Source organism: Chlamydotis macqueenii, chromosome 6 (genome assembly GCF_036417535.1).
Source record: "Chlamydotis macqueenii isolate bChlMac1 chromosome 6, bChlMac1.mat, whole genome shotgun sequence".
Classification (NCBI taxonomy): domain Eukaryota; kingdom Metazoa; phylum Chordata; class Aves; order Otidiformes; family Otididae; genus Chlamydotis; species Chlamydotis macqueenii.
In genome coordinates this window covers 41,033,980-41,055,500 of record NC_141561.1, presented here as the reverse complement: position 1 = coordinate 41,055,500, position 21,521 = coordinate 41,033,980, and the positions used below count along the sequence as shown (strand labels likewise).

General features: G+C 48.1%; 2 protein-coding genes across 4 annotated transcripts in view; both read right to left on the bottom strand.

The window, feature by feature from the left end:
• The window catches only part of DIP2A (DIP2 acetate--CoA ligase A), a 115,033-nt gene extending 98,789 nt beyond the window's left edge, over positions 1 to 16,244 (bottom strand). For both annotated transcript variants that reach the window (XM_086750596.1, XM_086750597.1), the window contains exon 1: positions 16,081 to 16,244. In XM_086750596.1, the coding sequence (XP_086606722.1) occupies positions 16,081 to 16,177 (97 nt within the window). In that variant the 5' untranslated portion in view covers positions 16,178 to 16,244. The remainder of the gene's footprint in view (positions 1 to 16,080) is intronic.
• A 4,369-nt stretch (positions 16,245 to 20,613) lies between these two features.
• Positions 20,614 to 21,521, bottom strand: part of PCNT (pericentrin) — a 102,728-nt gene continuing 101,820 nt past the window's right edge. For both annotated transcript variants that reach the window (XM_086750481.1, XM_086750482.1), the window contains exon 55: positions 20,614 to 21,017. In XM_086750481.1, coding sequence (XP_086606607.1) covers positions 20,974 to 21,017 — 44 coding nt within the window. In that variant the 3' untranslated portion in view covers positions 20,614 to 20,973. The remainder of the gene's footprint in view (positions 21,018 to 21,521) is intronic.

Sequence of the window (21,521 nt, the reverse complement as noted above, 5' to 3'; positions counted from 1 at the left end):
GTTTAAACATTCGTAAGACAAAGTCACTTCTGTTCACAACAGGCAAGTGCTTCAGGGCTCGACATTGCTTTAAACCGGAATAAAGAAGTCCCTATACTGCTCACACAAAAAATACAGCTACTCTTAGAGTTCAGGATTTCACATAGCTATAATTAGCCCCTTCATTTTGACTGATAATGAGAAGACACTTTAATGATCTTACTGCATTTTGTAAACAGCTGTGGAATTTTAAATCAATCCCGTTCCCGTTAATCTAATACGTAGAAGTAGCTGACGTGACCTGTACAACCGCTAAGTTTCACTTGCCTTGCTCTCTCATCTAACTTGATTAGGTTTCTCAGATTCCCCCGGCTTCTCTCTGCAGTCCCAGTATGAGGAAAAAAAACTCCTCCAGAGTTACCATCCACTTATCTACCAAGACTTTGATTAATTCATGAGAGCATTTTGCTTTTTACTCCAGGAAAATTTAGACCATTCAGAGGTCTGGTAAGAGAGCTGTAAAAATCTATGTCCTGAGTTCCCATCAACTTCCCCATTATCCATTAGTTTGACAGATTTAAATATATCTGGCAAGTAGCGCAACACAATTTTCTTATCGAAAAGGTGAGGCAGTATTTAGATTTTTTTTTTTTCACTCCTGAAAAATCTGTTTAGTGCAATCTTTATACTACCACATACATATTTTTGTACAAGATTTCTTTTGGAAATGCAATTCCTTTCCCAATAATAATGGTATGCCAAGATAATTTTAACAGCTCAATTTTTTTCAGTTGAAATTCCACAATTTTAAACTTTCCAATACCTCCAATTTGCAAAGCCTTTCTGATTTTTGCATGTGTTTTCTTAGTATGTGCCTCGGTCTGTATGAAAACAACTGAATACCAACAATCCTCTACTGTCTACAGTTTCGTAGCTAAATCATCATGTGCCTCAGATACAAGATGCTCTCTTTTTAGCTGCTCTCAGAAACAAAGGCATCATAGTTTTCCATCATTATCTTGTCAACTTTTTCAGTGTATATGACTTCACCCATAAACCATGCACTTAAAACATTCAAAAGCTGACACAAGCGGATAATAATTTCGAAGCCTCATATTTTATTAGATACTCGTGTTCCTTCAACAGCTAAACTGATTTACTCATAAATTTAGAAAGTAATTTTAGTTCTCAAATTATGAAAGATATTTAAATGAGTCAAAAATTCGAAAGCTTTTACAGTCGCTAAGGCTCCCTCCCCGTGATATTCTAGAAATACGACAGACTGAAATAAAATTCTGCTTAGTCATGTCGGCCATCGGCAACATCCCTGAAAAACTCTACAATTCATTCAGGAAAGAAAAAAAAAAGCCATTTCAAAGTAAATATTCTGCATGCATATTTTCCTTAAGGTCCTGCTGTACTTTCTTTGTTGAAAGCAAGAATAAAATCCGCTACAAAAGCTACCAGTGAAGTCCCTTCCTGCAGAAGCAGGAAATCAGTAACATTACTAACATGGCAGTAAGATCCAGGATAATCTACTGTGGGAAAAAAAAAAAAGGTTGAAGACATGAATGTGACATTACCCTGTGAAGTGACAAATCTTACATTTATTTCCATTTTTAGGCCTCACTTTCAACAGCCCTCAGTCATTAAAAGGATCTGTTGCTCAGATCTTCCTCTAACAAATTCACGTGTGTTCAAGACTCTCCAAGAAGTGTCACGTGAAAGCCCCAACATCAGAAACTTCCTTGAAAAGAGAACTGAGGTGAGCCAACTTTTGGAAACTAGCACTTCAGAAAGGTGAGGAACTAACCTATTAGGAACCAATAAGAGCTTGCTTCAACATCCTCCTTCTTTGGAGGACCCCACGCCAGGACAGGGGAGGAATGCGAGGAGTTCTTCCCCCGAGGAGCAAGGAGCGGCGGAAACCAGTGTGTGATGAACTGAGCGCAGCCCCCATGCCCTGTTCCCCCTGTGCTGCTCGGGGGGGGGTTGAGATAATTTGGAATGAACTTCAGCCCAGGAAGAGGGGAGGGGCGGGGGAAAGTTGGTTTTTTCTCTCTTATTCTTCTGCTTCGGTTTTATCATGAATAATTTGAAATACTTTCTCCCAAGTTGCATCTGTTTTGCCCGTAACGGTAACTTGAAGGATCTCTCCCTTTCCTCTCCAACCTCGAGCTTTTTGCTATAATTTCTCACTTCTGTTCTCTCAGAGGGCAGAGAGAGCGAGCGAAAACCCGCGTAGTGGGGCTGAACTATGACACATACGCGTGAATGCCCGCGATTCAGTATACCGGGCTTCTCAAAGCGCACAAACACATCAAGCATGGCTGAAGCACTGCAGAGCACAGCTCAAAGTTAAGCCATAAAGTATCTATCGGTTCAATTCACTACGTTCAAATATCCCTTAGAGAAAGGTACAGCCACAAAAATCTCGTGGGTCATCACTAGCACTGAAGACTTTGGACAGAGTCGGATGAAACCAAGACCAGGCTATTTCCACGGTCAAGAAAAATCCACCTGTTTGTAGCACAAGGGTGACTACAACGGCCTAACCACAACAGGAAACAACCAAATAAACAGTAAAAGCAACCCTGACGCAACAGCCTGCCAAGTGGAAGATGCAATGAAGGGCACAGAAGACACACAATGGTCGCAGGAACAAGTCGTCAGGTGTTAGCTACGCACAAGTTTTGCGTATTTAGAAATATTTTTACATTATTTTCTCTCCTCTGGGTGCACGCCAGACAACACTGGTCCCACCAGGGATCAGCAATATAGCAGTTGCGTTCAGTGCCTACTGAGCCAGAAAATTTGTCAAATCTTATTTATGTAGCTTCCATTTTAAAAGCACAAGACTTCATTTATTTCTTACTATTATCTACCATTTACTGGTTTTCACTAGGCACTTTGCTCTTCTTCGTCCGTCATCTCAAACCAACCCGTAAGCTACCTCCATCATCACAGCTATCCAGCTGTGATTTTGCAACATGTAGACTTATCTCAAAGCTTAAGACCCACACAAGTTGCTGGGGCAAAAACAACATATACCAGGATTTACACACAGCCATTTCGTTATATTAAGACCCCTGAATTCTGCATGGCAGAACTGCTTTCTGCAACTTCAGCACAGGAAGCAGGGTAACGTCTCGGCGTGAACCTGCAAGACAGCTGAGAACCTAAAGCCCAGCAAAGGGGAGAACTCACCGCTGCTCCCCACATGGCACCCCCCCAAATTACACATTGCCACCATGGACTTTGCATAGCGCCTGGTGCTCACCAGAATCTGCGAGCTGAGTCTGCTCTGCACAAAAATAAATCGCTCATCCATAACCGTTAAACCGTTCACAGGACTCCTCTTTTCAGCCTCACGGTGGTACTGCCATGGTGGTACAGGGCACACAGCCTTCACTGCTGGCCGCCTTCTACCCACGTGCCTCGTCCCAACAGGAAGACACAGAATCAACCCCCCAGCCTTCCTCGCCTCCAAAAACGCGGCAGGTCCTGCACTGCCCCGCAAAAACCGCTTCGCAGCCAGGCAGAGCTGAAGGCACTCTGGTTATACTCAGGTCACCTACCGCTACAGGTTCTCAGCGCTCCATCTGCAAACAGCTTTTCCAAATCCTAGATGATAAAATACCGAGCGGCTTGTATTTCACTTGCATCTGATTAATCGCAGATCGCTGGGACACTAACGTATCGATCCTGCACCGTGATTTACGGGAGTTTTTCTATTTCAAGTTCTAGAAGGACTAGGACAAGATTTCATTTCAGGCTGGATGCAGGATAGCTCTGAAGGAACTGCGGTATGGATACAGGCAGATGTTGAAAAAAAAAAAAAAAAAAAAACAAATGTATTTCAGGTCTGGATTCATGCTGCAGCTAAGCTGAAGTGTTGGCACCCTCCTTCATCCTTCTCCCCTCAACTCAATCCTTCCAGCCAGCTCTGAGCTCACCTGGCTAGAACGCTAAGCCAATTCAAATCACTAAATCACTTAAAAAAATTTAAAAAAAAATCAGGATTTTAGGGTGAAACAGCACCCCACCCAGCGCCGGGCACAGACGGAGGCACCTGCAGCTCCCTCCACAGCAGCACGAAGCAGAGAAGCAAGGCAAGCGCAAGATCCTCGTTACAAAAACGGAGACTCTCTTGCTGCGCAGGATGGGAAATGCAAAGAACGAGCTCCCGCAGCCCCCACACTTCCTCAGAGAAACACCGCAGGAAGGATGACAGGGCAGGAAGGGAAGGAGTAAAACCCCAGAATTACCTTATTTTCCAGCGGGAAGGAAGGTGCTAGCTGAACCGATACAGCCCGTATATATATATATATACACGCCCTTCAAACTCCATCGTTAGCCTGTGAAGTGTAATTGGCACATTCTGCATTAGTGTGCAATACTGTTTTAAGGATAAATAAAGGTATGCTACCCTCATAACTTTCTCCTGAACTAGCTGTTTACTTTGAAAGGCACTCTAGGAAAAAAAAAAAAAAGATAACCAGAAATGAAAGAAACCAGAAATCTGGGAAAAGAAAAAAACTGAAAAAATTTGAGTCATGACGAATTATAGTAAAAACTCAGAATAAAAGATGATTTGCATCTATCGTCATAGTATTACAAAATCAGCTGTTAGTATATATGCTGAGGTGCTCGATGACTTTTTTGTCTCAGTCTTCACCGACAAGGGCTCTAACTACGTCACCCAAGCTGTGGAAGGCACAGGCAGGGACTGCAAGGATGAAGAACTGCCCAGTGTACTCAAAGAGCAGGTTTGGGAGCATCTGAGGAACCTGAAGATGCACAAGTCCATGGGACCTGACGAGATCCATCCGCGGGTCCCGAGGGAACTGGCAGATGAAGTTGCCAAGCCACTGGCTATCGTATTTGAGAAATCATGGCGGTCTGGTGAGGTCCCCGATGACTGGAAGAGGGGTAACATCATAACCCCATTTTTAAAAAGGGGAATAAGGAAGACCTGGGCAACTCCAGGCCAGTCAGCCTCATCTCTGTGCCTGGCAAGGTCATGGAGCAGATTCTCCTGGAAACCATGCTAAGGCACATGGAGAGCAAGGAGGTGGTTGGTGAAAGCCAACATGGCTTCACCAAGGGCAGATCGTGCCTGACCAATTTGGTGGCCTTCTATGACGGGGTTACGGCATTGGTGGACAAGGGACGAGCAACAGACATCATCTACCTGGACTTGTGCAAAGCTTTTGACACTGTCCTGCAGGACATCCTTCTCTCTAAACTGGAGAGACATGGGTTTGATGGACGGACCACTCAGTGGATAAGGAGTTGGCTGGATGGCCGCACTCAGAGAGTGGTGGTCAACGGCTCCATGTCCATGTGGAGACCGGTCACGAGTGGCGTCCCTCAGGGGTCCGTGTTGGGCCTGGCCCTGTTCAACATCTTTGTTGGTGACATGGACAGTGGGGTAGAGTGCACCCTCAGCAAGTTCGCCAATGACACCAAGCTGTGTGGTGCCGTTGACACGCTGGAAGGGAGGGATGCCATCCAGAGGGACCTGGACAGGCTGGAGAGGTGGGCCCGTGCCAACCTCATGAAGTTCAACCAGGCACAAATCCAGGCTGGGTAGAGAATGGATTGAGAGCAGCCCTGAGGAGAAGGACTTGGGAGTGCTGGTGGACGAGAAGCTCAACATGAGCCGGCAATGCGCCCTTGTGGCCCAGAAAGCCAACCGCATCCTGGGCTGCATCCCCAGCAGCGTGGCCAGCAGGTTGAGGGAGGGGATTCTGCCCCTCTGCTCTGCTCTGGTGAGACCCCACCTGGAGTACTGTGTCCAGTTCTGGAGCCCCCAACACAAGAAGGACATGGACCAGTTGGAGAGGGTCCAGAGGAGGCCACGCAGATGATGAGAGGGCTGGAGCAGCTCTGCTGTGAGGCCAGGCTGGGAGACCTGGGGCTGTTCAGCCTGGAGAAGAGGAGGCTCCGGGGACACCTGAGAGCGGCCTCCCAGTGCCTAAAGGGGGCTGCAGGAAAGGTGGGGAGAGACTCTTCAGCAGGGCCTGGTGTGACAGGACAAGGAGTAATGGTTTCAAAACAGAGGGAGGTAGATTCAGATCGGATATTAGGAAGAAATGTTTTACAATGCAAGTGGTAGAGCACTGTCCCAGGTTGCCCAGAGAGGTGGTGGATGCCCCATCCCTGGAAACATTCCAGGCCAGGTTGGCCGGGGCTCTGAGCAACCTGATCTGGTTGGAGATGTCCCTGCTCCTTGCAGGGGGGTTGGACTTGGATGACTTTTGAAGGTCCCTTCCAACCCAAACCATCCAGTGATTCTGTATTTTCGCTGTACATAATCAGCAAATACCGGAAGGGGCAGAATTTTGCCAGACCTTTCTTGCTGTCATCCAGAAGAAATACTGAACAAGAAGATCCTGCTAGTGGAAGGGATGAGGACCAACGACATTCACCAGCTCCAAGAGGTCTATCCACATTCTTAAAGGGACATAGAGATAAAACAGAAATGTCTTGGCCTTCCAAGTAACAACATGACACAGAAGATTAAGAGCTGCTTCTTTCCTCATCGTCTTGTCAGTAAGCTTATCATATACACCCACCACAAGGCAGAAGCTTCAGCACAGGAAAACAACAAACAAATAAAAAAAAATCCAAGGAGCTTGAAAAGAAAACATGTTACTAAAAAGGAGTGAATGAAACGCACTTCTTAGGAGGCAAATCAAACAACGATGCGTTTTCCAACCAGACCTCAGCGGAGGGCCTCTCTTTGCGTCCTGTTGAGCTCTGCTGGGGAAACAACGGTGAAAGAACAAAGGTGTAACAAAACAGTACGCAGAAGGTCAAAGGATACGATGAGGATTTGGAGGCTTTAATGATTCAGCCACACATGTCAGTCTGGTCCCTTGAATTCTGCATGGCAGAACTGCCTTCTGCAACTTCAGCACAGGAAAACCGTACACTTACATCAGAATAACTGTTTGTTTGTTTAAAAACCACCCCTGCAAAATAAACAAACAAAACCCCCATAGCTTCTTCCAGAAACCATTTTAACTAGCAAATGGAAAAAACAAAACAAAACAAAACATCACTTTAGCTTCTAAAGACTGGCGGAGCTTGATTTAGGTTTAGGGGAGGAGGATAGGGAGATGGAACACAGGACAGCACTCCATGTTAATTTTATAAATGCCTGTTTATTTTGTAAATACCTGCATTTATGATTTAAAGGGAAGCTTACTTTTAGAATCATAGAATCACAGGATGGTTTGGGTTGGAAGGGAGCGTTCAAGCCCACCCAGTCCAGCCCCCCTGCCAGGAGCAGGGACATCTCCAACCAGATCAGGTTGCTCAGAGCCCCGGCCAACCTGGCCTGGAATGTTTCCAGGGATGGGGCACCACCGCCTCTCTGGGCAACCTGGGCCATTGTGCCACCACCCTCAATGTAAAAATTTTTTTCCTGATGTAGCTCCGATAGAGACAGAGAGTATTTTGCATTCTTCTACTTAAATGCAGGGAAGAGAATAATTTAAACACTGGTTAGCTATAGCAGAAATCCAAAAGAGAAAAAAAAAAAAAAAAAAAGCCCCAACCACCTAACTGGTCGAGTCTGAAATTCTGCTTTGATTGGAACAAAAGCTGATGACCTAGCACTCCCAGTTCTCCTGGCTGTGAGTTTTCCGTTTCCTCAATGTGATAAAGATAACAACAGGGTAGATTCAGTCTTTTTCTGTAAGCCCTTAAGTGCATCCCGATCACTCCAAAGCTGGAAACCACAGATGTCAAAAGATGACTGGATGTTCTTATGTCTTCTGCAGACCCTCGCTGCTCACAGGGCTGTTTTCACCAGAAGCAGCTAAAGAGAAAATGCGTAAGGATGCTGTCAGCTAAGATAAGACCCCTTGCAGCTCATCCTACCACATTCCAGAAGGTAGGGGGGAAAAAAAAAAAAACGAAGGAGAGCAGAATAACACTGATGGAAAATGAATATGGTGGGGGAGTGGGAATCGGAGTGAATGGAAGGTGCGTCACAGACACAAACCCCAGCACGGTTGCTGCTAATCTTTAAGGCCAACCCAAAAAGAGCCCCTGAAACAGCTTCTCATTACCTTCCAAAACAGACAGAAGAAAAAAAAAAAAATAAATTCTGCTCTGATCATCCAGCACATCAAGCATGGTAAGAAAAGAACGCGGGCCAATTTGTTTTTCTTTCACAATGCAGAAGGGTACATAGGACTTTGAACTCTTCATGTCATCTACGTTAACTGTCATCTCTCCTAAATCCCTGGCTGATTAATTAATTCCACCGAGGACATAGCAAGGTTTGGATAAAAAACTCAGCTACCACACATTCTTACAGGTGAGTGAGAAATCACAGTCTTCCTCCCTTTTTGAGGAACAGGCTTTCATTTGAAAAAATTAAAGAGGGGGTACCTGTAAAAAGACAGCAGTAAAAATGTGTAAAACTGTTTGTTATTGTAGTAATCCTACAAACACAGCTACAAGAGTCTCGGTTGTCACCGTTACATCGTACTAATGTGATGGGATAACCCTGAAACATTGGGAATGGTCCCAACTACAACATCTAATTCCGTTTAGAAGGAGTCTTCCTGCACATTCTGGACAAGAAAGCTCAACTTCAACTGCCACTGTCAGCAACAGACCTGACGGCACCTCCACAGAGCAGCACAAGCTTTACAACCTCACGTGTGGCTGACGCACGGAACGGAGGAGACAGAAATGTATGGTGCCATCAACACACTGGAAGGGGAGGGATGCCATCCAGAAGGACCTGGACAGGCTGGAGAGGTGGGCCCGTGCCAACCTCATGAAGTTCAACCAGGCCAAGTGCAAGGTCCTGCACCTGGGTCCTGGCAATCCCAGGCACAAATCCAGGCTGGGTAGAGAACGGATCGAGAGCAGCCCTGAGGAGAAGGACTTGGGAGTGCTGGTGGACGAGAAGCTCAACATGAGCCGGCAATGCGCCCTTGTGGCCCAGAAAGCCAACCGCATCCTGGGCTGCATCAAGAGAAGCGTGGCCAGCAGGTCGAGGGAGGGGATTCTGCCCCTCTGCTCTGCTCTGGTGAGACCCCACCTGCAGTACTGTGTCCAGTTCTGGAGCCCCCAACACAAGAAGGACATGAACCAGTTGGAGAGGGTCCAGAGGAGGCCACGAAGATGATGAGAGGGCTGGAGCAGCTCTGCTGTGAGGCCAGGCTGAGAGAGCTGGGGCTGTTCAGCCTGGAGAAGAGGAGGCTCCAGGGAGACCTGAGAGCGGCCTCCCAGTGCCTCAAGGGGGCTGCAGGAAAGATGGGGAGAGGCTGTTCAGCAGGGCCTGGTGTGACAGGACAAGGGGTAATGGTTTCAAAATAGAGAGAGGCAGATTTAGATTGGATATTAGGAAAACATACTTTACACTGAGGGTGGTGGAGCACTGTCCCAGGTTGCCCAGAGAGGCGGTGGTGCCCCATCCCTGGAAACGTTCAAGGCCAGGTTGGCCGGGGCTCTGAGCAACCTGATCTGGTTGGAGATGTCCCTGCTCCTGGCAGGGGGGTTGGACTGGATGGGCTTTGAAGGTCCCTTTGCACCCAAACCATCCTGTGATTCTATAGGAAAAACAGCCGCTGTCATCTCGGTGCCAGCAGCCTTGCCCAACGGAAGCACTCCTGCTTAGTTCATCAGTGACGTCTCCTGCCCACCTCTCCTTTCTTCTCCCTCTCTACCAGCAAACTAGTTCATGGTGAGGGCAAGATCCAACGCCTGAGCAGCTTTCAAAACATGCTGCGGCCAAAAGCAGCACAACGGGCAGAAGCATCCCGCAGACCAGGTGTCCACCTACCCGACACCTAGCTAGGCTGTCTTTATCTCAGCAGACACGCAGCCTTCCAGTTAACCTCAGACCTACCCTGAAGCAGAGCAGGAAGATTCTGAACCCACTTTCGGAAAGAAAATGCCATTCTTGACCATACCAAGTAAGGATGTTCTTTCCTTTTTACAGTTTAATAGCAACGGTATCCTTAAAGTTGTCATAACAGTAAGGAAAAAAATCCACTGATGTCACCAGCCGAACGGGAAGGCTGGGACAGCAGCTCCACCCAGCAGTAACACCTTTTGCCCAGGAAGCCCCAAAGCTTCACCAGCTCCTCACAGCAGGCAAGAAATCTGCTTGGACATAAACAAAAAGGAGGTTTTGGTGCAAGGTTCTACCACTGTGAGAGCAGCAGCCTTCATCTCCTAGAAGGTACGCTCAAAGATGGCTGTAACTAGGACTCCATACAGACATTCACTGTGCTCATCGCAAATCGCAGCAAATCAAACCCTCCACCTGTTACAGGCTACGAAAAAACTCCCTTTTCCTTAAATAACTGAATCTCTCCCTAATAATAATCCCACAATACATGCATTGAACAACATAAGCCTACGAATGACACGACGTGCTTAGAGACCCACCCAAACACCGGACTCCCACACGGCCAAGCCATTATAACTAGATTCGCTGGATATTTCCGGAAGCCACATCACCACGTAGTCTCACAACCAGAATGTCACAGCAGAACCAGTCCAAATGCAGGCACATTGTGATAAAAGGGTTCAAATATGCTGTACCCACGTAAGGCGCCTTTGAGGTGGCCACCACTTGTTGGGTTATACACAGCACGGCACTACAGCAGTAAGTATTCAGAGAGACTACAGTAGCACCTGACTTCCAGACAGGGCTGGTACAAAGAGCTAGCCTTGTTCCGTCACGCGGTAGTCACCAACAAGCCCTCAAAGCCCTTCTTCAGGTACCATACACGACCAGAATTAAAGGATCCTTTGCATACGGTAACCGTAAAACTTCCAACAGCAACTGCTCCTTGCCACAAGGCTGTTTTACAGTAAATAAATAAAATAAATCAATCAGAAACCTGCTTCCCTAGGAACACTGCATGAGTAGTTCAGTCACAAACCAGACCGAAGGATACGAGCTAGCCCGAAGGACATCAGACGGTCGCTTCCCGAGACCTGCGTCGGGTGTAACGTGTGAGAACAAGCTTTGTAGACCTACTCAGTCCCCACGGGCATTTGGCAAGCCCCACGTCCTATCACACAATTAACAGTTTCTGTTGGAGAAGCCCAGAAATGAAGCAACAAAGACGCTGCAGGTCAAGTTTCACAGACTACCATCCACTTACCAAGCATCTGTCTCCCCAGTTCCTACCAGTTCGTCCCACTGACAGCCTCAGATTCTCTTTATTGCCAAGAATTAAAACGATCGCAGAAGTGGTAAACAACTGCAGCTTGCAGACACACTTTCTGAAGACTTCTGTAACAGAAAACTGCTACTTTAAGACCAGAAAAAGCTTAACACCCAAACACCATGCTTTACCACGAGGATAACAGGTTAAAGCCTGCATGTATCCCTTCTGCACTTGATTTCACACACAGTATTTTAACACCACATCTGTCACACTGTGACAGAAGCAATTAAGTTAAACTTTTCAGCTCTGACCGCTACCTTTGGTTTTTCTAAGAAAAGCGTTCTGCCCAAGAAAAGTATTCTGTTATCAATTTATTTTTTTAAAAAATCCAACCGCGCTGTTAGTACAGGCTAACAGTGGCTAGTATTTACCACAAAAAGTATTTGCTGGAGTACTGCTGCAATATTTGCAGTAGCCAAAGATGTCAGACACGAAATACTTTTTAATTTTTTCAGGACAATCGTCTCAGCTGACGCCTTCTTCTACTCAGCTGCATGCATTACACTACAACACCGCAAAACATCCCTGGGGAAAAACGAAACAAAAAAAAAACCCCAAAACAACAACAACAAACAGAAAAACCCCAGACAAAGCTTCCTTGTCACACTTGCCAAGTCTTCCTTTCTTAAATGGGAAATTAATAACCGAGATCAAAATTACGTGAGAGTGAGCCTTCTGCCCAGGTGGACGCAAACACCCCACTGGGAACCAGAGCACCGCACACCAAACACTCCATCCGAACCCCCACGTTCTCCACTGAAACTTAACCGGGCTCAGAGGGAACTCTGGAGCGACGAGTTACGAGACGGGAAACACAACACCCCAAATAAACAGCAAAATCGGTTATAATTAGTTCGGTAAACAACGTGACAAGACATGTCTATGTCAGGACTAATTCCGCAGCCTGCTCAACAGAAGCCATCAAGAAAAGCACTTCCCATCTGGCAGTCAGTAGAGTAACGGAATAGATTTGGGCTAGAAAAAATATCTTCAGTCTCTTTACAGTCGGTAATCTCTGTTAAGAGTTTCAGCTCAGTTCCAAAATGAGCCTGACCTACAAATTCCTAGGGTTTTTAAATGGGTTTTTAAAATGCTTTTACTTAACATTTAAAGCTGAACAGAAATGCAGACAGAAAAAGAACAGGACTGTAAGATTCACACTCTGGTCAAGCAGTCACCTGAAAGCCTGTAAACTGGCTGTGCTTTCCTCAGTTTTTACGTAACATTCACTGAATGCAAACCACGGAAGTGTCACGCATCCAAACGGCCCAAAAAAATTTCTAAGAAAAGAAGCAAGCGTACTCGTATGTCCTTGTAAGACCCTGAACGGCTAGCTGATGGGACGACCACCGCAAACAACTCCAGAAGACAGAGCCACGCAAGCTAACACCGGCGGGACGGTCCTCGTTGCTACACAGACACAGATTACGGTTTTATCTTTGACTACTCCTGCGTTTGCTGCCCTTGGTTTAGAAGGGAACGAAGGAGGCATCTTCCTGCACAGATGACCTGGAAGAAGCAAAAAAAAAAAAGGCCCAATTTCACATCCCCCAGGCTTAGGAGAGTACAAGGGAAGCTGCTCAAATGGTGGACGTGCAGTGCCCGGCGCTCTTCAGAAAGAGATCTTCAAACGTCAAGATTTGTTTCTGCCAGAGGAAGGGCTTCACGACCCCTCAAGCTTTTCTCTCTCACCCAGAGCACGCATCTCGTTGCATAAGCCAGCAAATTATAGCTACGTGCCATGGAAAAAATGTAGCAGAAAAATGGGCAAAGCTCTGAAGAAGGAGCCTTCTGCACATGGGAACAGTCAAGAGATGCTCTGAGGTACAGCTCTCAAATAAAACGCGGTTTTCACAAATGGACAAATTACACAAGTAACGGGTGTCTGAATGAGACCTGCTCTTCAAAATTATCGTACCTTAATGAAAAGCAGTGTATAAACACATTTAGCTACATGAAGATACACGCGTATGGGATACACTAGCCTTAAAACAGGCACAGGCTTTAACAAAGCACGTTGATGTTTTTCCTACAAAATCTCCACTGCAGAGACTGGATTTTTTTTTTTTTAAAGGGGGAGTTTATAACCTTAGTTCTCTCTCAGAGCACAGAAGAAAAAACCCTTTTAGAGTGACTAATAAAAAACCAAAAGCACTGGACTCTCAAAGCATCACTTTCGTGCTTTTACAGAAGATCCTGCCAGGCTGATTAGTGAACTCCAGATCCTTCCATTACATCAGAAAGTGGCAGCACCTTACAGTCTTAACGTAAGAAAGCTCAGTCTACAGATCAATGAGCTACAGCTCAGCTTAGCTGTCAATCACCGTCTCAAAATCGTCCCTACCTCCCAAAAAGGTTCAGGCAGATCTCTTAGTCTGCACTAGAAGATTCAGGGTTTTTTTCAGCAAGAAAGAAATTTCAGTGTTGATATAACAAAGCAACAGAGCAGCACTGTTCTAGGGTTTGGTTTTCTTTACGCCAAACTATTACTTGTCTACTACCTGAAGAACACAAACAAGTGTCAATCCAGAGATGAGGATCTCGCAGAAGTGGAAGGATCCATCACACTGCACGTGACCAGAACTGCAGCAAGAGCTGGGGTTCCCTCCCCACCCAAAACTCTTCCACGCTTGGGACTTTGAATTGTCTTGAGAAAGTAGCTACATACTCTGACTGTCTTCATTTTTCTCTAGATCTAAAAGCAAGCACTTTTACTAACTTTTGCTAGGAAAACCTGGGGCAAAAGCAGAGGAAGTTTTTAATCATCTTCCCAATTTATTTACAGGTGAAAACAATGCAATTAATGAGAACGTGTGTTATTCCTGCCCCAACAGAGCACACACGACATTCCAATCAACAAAGTACACATACAAAGCAGAGAGGAACCTGCTCTCAATTTTCTTCTTTTCTTTTCCTCCCTTCCCTCTTCCTCTCAGACTACAGTAACATCCTCCCAAGTACGACCTTTTCTAATTTACAGTGAATTCAGCATGAGAAATCCCCCGTTAAATCTCCCTGCAGTCCACCTGTTTTCACACACAAAAGCCTTCCTGAAGGCAGGGGTCAGCTACAACACCCACACGCAAAGCGCAGAGGAGCGCCTCACACCCCGTGAAAAGGCTGCTGAAGACGTTGTCGGCAGTGGCCTTCCGCTACGGGCTGGGTTCTGCTCGAATTAAGAGAGAGAAATCGCTGACCGCCTCTACAGGTATCAATTTACTTCTAGAAGAAGTAGGATACTACAGAAAATTGGTATGCACTTTACATGGATTAAAATGCAAGTATTTAATCCTACATCACTATTCCCTCCTCACCAAGTAAGCGAGTTCTGACCGTTAACGATGGAGGGACCCATTACAAGCAGCATACACAAACATCAAGCGACTGCAGAACACGAGCGCATCACATACTACCAAACGTTGAAGAACTGCTGCCCACAAACACTTTTCAAGTCATTCAGGCAAGGCAGAAAAGGAATTGCACCTCAGAGCAAAGATTGCACCTACGATCACAAACTAAGCCTCCAGAGTGGTCAAGAAGTTTGAGCTCATGTCACCACCTTACCCAACCACCTCCTTGATCCAGCAGATACACAGCACTACAAACGTCAGTTGCACTGAGACAGCTCACAATCGCTCCCTGCGTTTCACAAATTTAACGTACTGCAGATCCAGATATATAAAAGGATGCCAGCAGTTAAAGAAACACACAGCCAGGACCTACAGAAAACAGGAGCCAACCCCAGGATATCCTGGCTGACCGGCAAGGCACGCACACGAAAGCCGTCGTACCAAGCGCGGCCGCAGCGTGAGAGCCCACGGGGATCAGCTGCACACGACGGCAGCTCACAAGTGGCAAGAACTCCTCTTGCACAAGCACCAGTACGCGTCAAGTACCGCTTCCTACCGCTCTGGCAGACATGCAGCGACAGGTTAAACTGGGACAACAAAGTTACTAATCCTACACTTTTTCCCCTGCCTCTGCACCAAAGGTTGCATGCCGGAGGTGAGCACAACCGACCTGTGAATCATTTCCTAGAGCATGACACAGGTCAGCCAGCACACAAAGGTGAAATAACCCCAGTTTTGCCCACCTGAACAGACTGATCTGAGGGCTGCAACATCCGAGGAGCAGATCGAGCGCTCCTGCCCTGTGACCGTAGCACTAACAGGTTTTTAGCTCTTCTGTTCCCAAGCTGCAGCTTGACGACGGAGCGAGGGAAAATGCAATGAAGAACCGCTCCCAGAAAACGCTGCCTCAGCCTCCTCCGCCCCCTGCGTGCTCTCCGGCACCGAGCGTCTCTACCTGCAAGGTGGGCCACGCCAGGGAGCCGACAGGCAGGAAAAAAATCCTCAATCCTACCAAAAAAAAACGAGTGTAATTCTCACGGGGCTCCGAGAAGGAGGGCTGGAGGGGGAAGGAAACGAGGGAACGCCACCATGTTCCTGCCTGGGAACGCGGTACGCAGGAAGGCATAAAAACGTCGGGAGTCACGGAGAGATCCGAAGCGAGAGGGTTAAGGCCTCAGCCATCATTTGGAGCAGATATTAAAAAAATGGCAACAGTATTTGGGTACGTGCAGGGTGCCCAGGCATGCCGGTGCCGGTTCAGACCGAACGGATGCACCTCGTGGCCTCGGAGGGAGCCTCCACCGCCGGGGCCTCCCCCCGCCCGCCTCATCCGCCGCCGGCGCCCCGGGGAGAAGGGCGCGGGCCCCCCTCCGAGGGCCGGTGGCGGGAGAGGAGCCTCGAGGGACGAGGCCCCCGCCGCCCGCAAGCTCCTCAGCGGGCCCAGGCCCCCGTCCCGGGCGGCGGAAGCGACCCACGAGCTTCCCGCCGCAGCAGCCGAGCCCCCCCACCCCCCCCTCCGGCCCCGCCGCCCTCACCCTCCGACAGCTCCAGCTCCAGCTCCGCCAGGCTCTCCCGCACCTCGGGCGGCAGCGGCACCGCCTCCAGCGAGCAGCCCCCGCGCTCCGCCGCCATCGCGCGGGCCAGGAGCGAGCGGGCCGCCGCCCCAGCGCTGCCGCAGGTGGGGCCGGGGGCGGGCAGGGAGGCGGCCCCGGGACGGGACGGGACGGGAGGGGAGGAGGCGCCGCCGCGCCGGCCCTGCCGCCCCGCGCAGCCGCTGCCGCAGCCAGGGGCGGGGCGCGGCGCTCCCAGGCCGCCCCGCGGCCGGCGGGAAGCGGCTGCCAGCGACTCGGCCAGCAGGGGGCGCCGTGGTGCGGGGAGGGGAGCGCAGCGCCGCGCTACCGGTACCGCGCACGGAGGTTTTTTTCCCCGCAGCGCTGTGCCCGGGAACGCGAGAGCCGGGGTGGGCCGCGCTGCTTGGGCCTGCACGAAGCGAAAAGAGAACGACAACAACAAAATGTGTATTTTCTGAAGCCGACCGCCTTTGAAGGGCATGACAGGAAATACCTGTGGTGGAGCCTGTATCGGTGCGGTGGCTCGTCCCGGTTTAACCAGAGCATCCAGGCTGAACGCGGGGCAGGGACACCGAGGCGTGATCTTCCTCTGGAATTCCTGCAGCCCCTCAGCGCCTCCTGCAAAGGCAAATCCAGGACTTTGCCAGTGGTCCCGGCCCCAAGGACTGCTGCACCGGTGACTTTTCAGAGCCAGAAAGCAGGGAAGAAATCCAGGGAGTTTTCTTCTAGCAGCCACCTCTGTCGCAAACAGCTCTCCCTTTGGGAGTGGCCAGGTTTGCACTGGTATCGCGTGTGGGCCAGGGGCAGGGCCAGGGCAGCCCTCGCAGGCCTCTGAAGCAAGCGTTCTCTCTGCCCCTTCCCCTCCTGAGCGCTGTGCTGTGGGGGAAGGTGGCTGTGGCCCCGCACCAAGCACCCCACCCGGTCCCCCCTCCTCAGAGTTTGTTTATTCTGAAGACAGGACACCTCGCTGCCGAGGACGCCATCACGGGAACGCTGTTTTCCTCTTCACATGCGTACACGACACGTATTAAGGTTTCACGTGAGTTAACGTGGGTCCACATCACACAGCACTGTATAGCACAGCCTGCAAACGAGGGAGCAGTTTGGGGCTGCAAGTCTCCAAGCAGCCAGAGAGAGGACGGCATTCCTGTTTGCTGGCACCATGTCTGCATTCTGCACAGTGTGGACTGATAGCATGCTGTGGCCCAGCTCAGCGGGAGGCAGGCAGACAGACATTTGCATTAGCAGATATTCCAGGTCACTGCAGCAGTGGGAAATCTCTACTCACGCTCCATTCAGGGAAGATTACTAAAAAATTACTTACAGGATCAGCCACTTTGTGTTCCTGTTACCTTCAACCGGTCCTTGCTTCTCCTTCCCTTTCCTTCTGTTCCTGCCCTCTCTCTCTTCTTCTTTCCCTACCCAGTCCCAAAATGCTCCAGCCTGTGATTTCTCTGCTCACACTACTGAGGTCAGCACGTCCTGCATGACTGCACTTCAGAGGGCACAGATGTACCACGCCACGCTCTTCAAAACGTTCACTTTACCACCCCACACTGGGCAGAAACTGGCCTAGGGGCAGCGCATCTTTGGGTCATTACGTTACTGACCCTGGAGATGGATTTTAAAATGTGCAAATGCAAAGCCAAGTTCACTTGAAACAGAACTGGTCCTTACGATGCCCAGCCCCCAAAGAGCGGGGCATGCCAGGAAACTGACTAAAAACACCGACATAGAATTCATCTCTTGTGTTTTTAATTGTCCACCTAAGAGTGTCAGACTTTAAAACGAGTCATTAATTTAGATTTGCAATGGCACTGCTTACTGGCTCATTACGAGTACAGGCCCCAAGGTCTAATCGCCCTCCTGCTTACCGAGTCAAAATGCAAAGTGCGGTTCACGTGCGATGTGCAATTACCGGTTTGGTTCAGTCCCGGTTTGAACGCTGGTCTAGGGATGCATATTATTTGTAACAGAAGATAAACTCCTGCTGTGCTGAACAAAAAGGACGCCACCACCGTGCAGAGCGCGCAGGGTCACAGGATGCTACACCTAGCCCTAAGACTCCTAGAATCAGAGTTTTTTAAAAGAAACATGAGAGAGACAGTGATCCAGGATAAACTTATCCAGTTCAAATTGGTTTGCAACTCTGGACAAGTTACTTTTGGCAAGCTTTTACACCAAATGGAGTTCTGTTTGTTCACGCCAAATTAAATTCATGCCAAACCAGGTAACGGGTTCTCCTATAGCTGTCACAGGATAACAAACTCCGTGCGTGTGCCAGGAAAACACCACAAAAACAGGACTACACGTGCGCAGAGCCCACCCCTGCGTAGGACGGCGCGCGGATCTGTTACCAGGAACCGCGGAACCAGAGTTCGAGTCAGCCCTTGCAGCAGCCCAGCTGGGATTCTCCCACGCACAGTACCCTTCGTATCCTCTTCCCTGCAGATCCCCTGGTCCCTTTTTTGCTCAAGTAAGAGGATGTTTCTTACCTGTTACAACAATACTGATGAGAAGCCTGAAGGTAAAACTTTCAAAGCTAGCCAACTGCATTGCCACTTTTTTTTTTTTTAACATAACCTTCAGTCGGACAAATAAAAATTCGCAAAAGTTTAAAGAATTAGCCCAGTAACATAGCGCTAGCTTACTAAGAGTAAGAGCAGGCATTGGGAAAGACTTGCCAGGTACAGCGCTTTGTCGTGCCTGGCTCTGCTCAACCCAGAGGCAGGAGCACCTGCTGAGGAGCCACGAGTCCCAGGGGCAGTCCGGTACCTCCAGCAGACGCTCATCGTTCACTTAGGGTAGGTGCTGAAGCTCCACAGCGTTTCCTCCACCCAGCGCAGAAGCTCTTGGCACTGCTCGTGCCGGCAGAACAATCTCCAGAAGAGCTTTTTCTGATACTCTAAAGTTAAAGACCATGTTTGCTTCAAAGGTAGAGATTTCACATTTCCACAGCCTTAAAATACTTCTAGCATTACAATTCTACCTATACTTTTTTTCCAAAGAAAAGGAAAGAATGAATCTTAGGTTATCCCAAGAAGCCCTCAGCTTCTGTGAAATACCACAGCAACAAATACCACAGGAAAACATCACAGAACGAAGCCTTATTCAGCACGATATTTGGAATCTCTCGTTTTTGCACTGGAGACATTGTGACTGGAAACGGCTGTGCCACCAGAACGCCTCTTCTTTTGTCTTCTCTGACCAGCAGCTTAACACCCGTTTGGAACTGCACGAGGCACTGGGCAGAGCCAGGATCCGCAGGCGGGAGTTTCACTTACATTAGAGGCAGATACAGTTCAGGAGTTTTGTTTGGTTGGTTTTGCCAAGAATGCATACAATTAAACAAAAGTTCTGAGCCTTTTGAAATAGGAAAACGTAGCTAAGCGGATCCAGACTAAACAGGACAGATAACTACCAGCAGTCCAAAAGCTGTGTTAAAAATTTGTAATTCAGTGCTTGTAACCTTTACTTAGTTCTCCTCTATCCCATCTGCTTGCACTTCAGGCTGAACTTAATTTCTGCTTTCCTGCATTGACTCTGTTATTTTCCCATTTATAAACACTGGTCTAATCCAAATCTATTTTGGAAACAATTTATTTATTTTTTTTAAAGTTCCTAAACATGTGAGCATTTCTGTAACAGAGATGCTCCAGTTTGCCAAGTGTCAGAAGCAGCTCCTTTTCAGACTATTCTCCAAGTCTCTGAAAAGTTGAGGGAGCGGCAAGGGTGCCGCCAGCTGAGTTCAGCTGTTTACAGACTACTTGTAAGTCTGCCAGGAGAAATTAGTGCCCTTCTATCTGACTGGTTCCAGCACGGGTTTGCTCGTATGTGGAAGAGCAGCCGCTACCTTTCTTCAAATCATCAGCAGATACAGCTCAGCACACTGGGACCTGCTTGTGACAGAGCGGTGAGACTGGCAGGCTGTCACTTGGAGCAGGGTGGAGGAGACGCAGCAAGCAGGACACATCCTGTGCTGTACAGAAATACCGTACTCTGAACACGGGGGCTATTTCCCCTCAAAGCTCCGCTCTTCCCTCTCCCCAGAGGGAACACGAGGGGAAACTGGAAGGAGAGCTCCGATACCGAGCCAAGTTCTTGGCTGGAAAGATCAGTCTGATAGGTGAAGGTCACGCTGGCGGAAAATTTAACACGCCTTTGACTTCCCGAGCAGGCACAGATGAATTATATCGCGTGAATTCAGCCGGACCAAATATTGCATGCAGGGATAGCTCAGTTAGAACAGCTCGAGGAGTGGTGGCTTGACACTGAACTGGAATGCGATGGGAAAGACTGAGGGAGGGAGGACTTACTGTAAAACCAGAAGAGCAAACCCTGAATTCACAGGCGGCCACACATATCTTTGACGTTTCAGAGCTGTTGTGTTAGTCAGAATGATCCTACAGAAACAGTAAAACCCAAACAATTTTAGGAACAACAAAAAAGGAAATAGGTAAGGTGGAAACAAATAAGCATCCAATGCAAGAATTCACTAATAAAATGCCGTTTTAATAACTTTTTTTTTACAAGGAATCCAGCTATACACTATAGAAAAATAAACACCAAGGAGACTCTTTGCAAATTACAACACAGTGATGCAGGCACACTTCAGCTGTTAACTTAGCCGTAATTTCACATGAGAATGTAAAACAATGTTTTTAGTGAAAAGTAATTTCTTCTTAAAGTACTAAAATATAATAAAAAGAGTCATATAAAAAATCGGCTGCAAAAGCGCTACCCTTTATTCCATGGCACAGGAGATGGCAAGTGCCTCCGTTCAGTGTGGATCAACTTGAAGGAAGCAGTGACTCGGGGCGGGCACGGGTCGCCGGTCAGATTTCAGAAGCGTTCTCATCACTTCTTTGTGTTTCTCTGGCGAGGTGGGCCTGGAACTTGTCCTGAATTTAAATCAAACAAATGAATATTTGAAAACGAAGCAACAGGGTGCAGTTAGGAGCACGTAATTTCCTCAATGCGCTTCAAAGGAGCAACGCTGAAAGCAATTCCCGTTTTCATGAGCCACCTAGGAACAATACAACCACGATTGGAAAGCTCTCCTGTCTGCCAACGGGAATGTTCACGCGCTAAGAGCAGTGCTCAACTGCAGGCCTGCTTCACGCCCAGCAGCAGGGTTGCTCACTCAGCCCCACCACCCTCGCCATGACTCGGTCCTCGTTCTGTTGCCGGACAAGCTCTTGTCACTAGATGTTTTAAAATCCATTAGAAACTGGGAAATCATTTTCCTTGCAGAACTGCTCTAAAGGTCGCAACATTATTCTGTAATTCCTGACATCATCATCTGGTAACAGGGAAATTACAGAAATGAGATGCACTTTCCACAACATTGCTATTGCTAGCGTCCCAGTTGTGGAATCCTTGTTCCACACTTAGCATAACGCAAA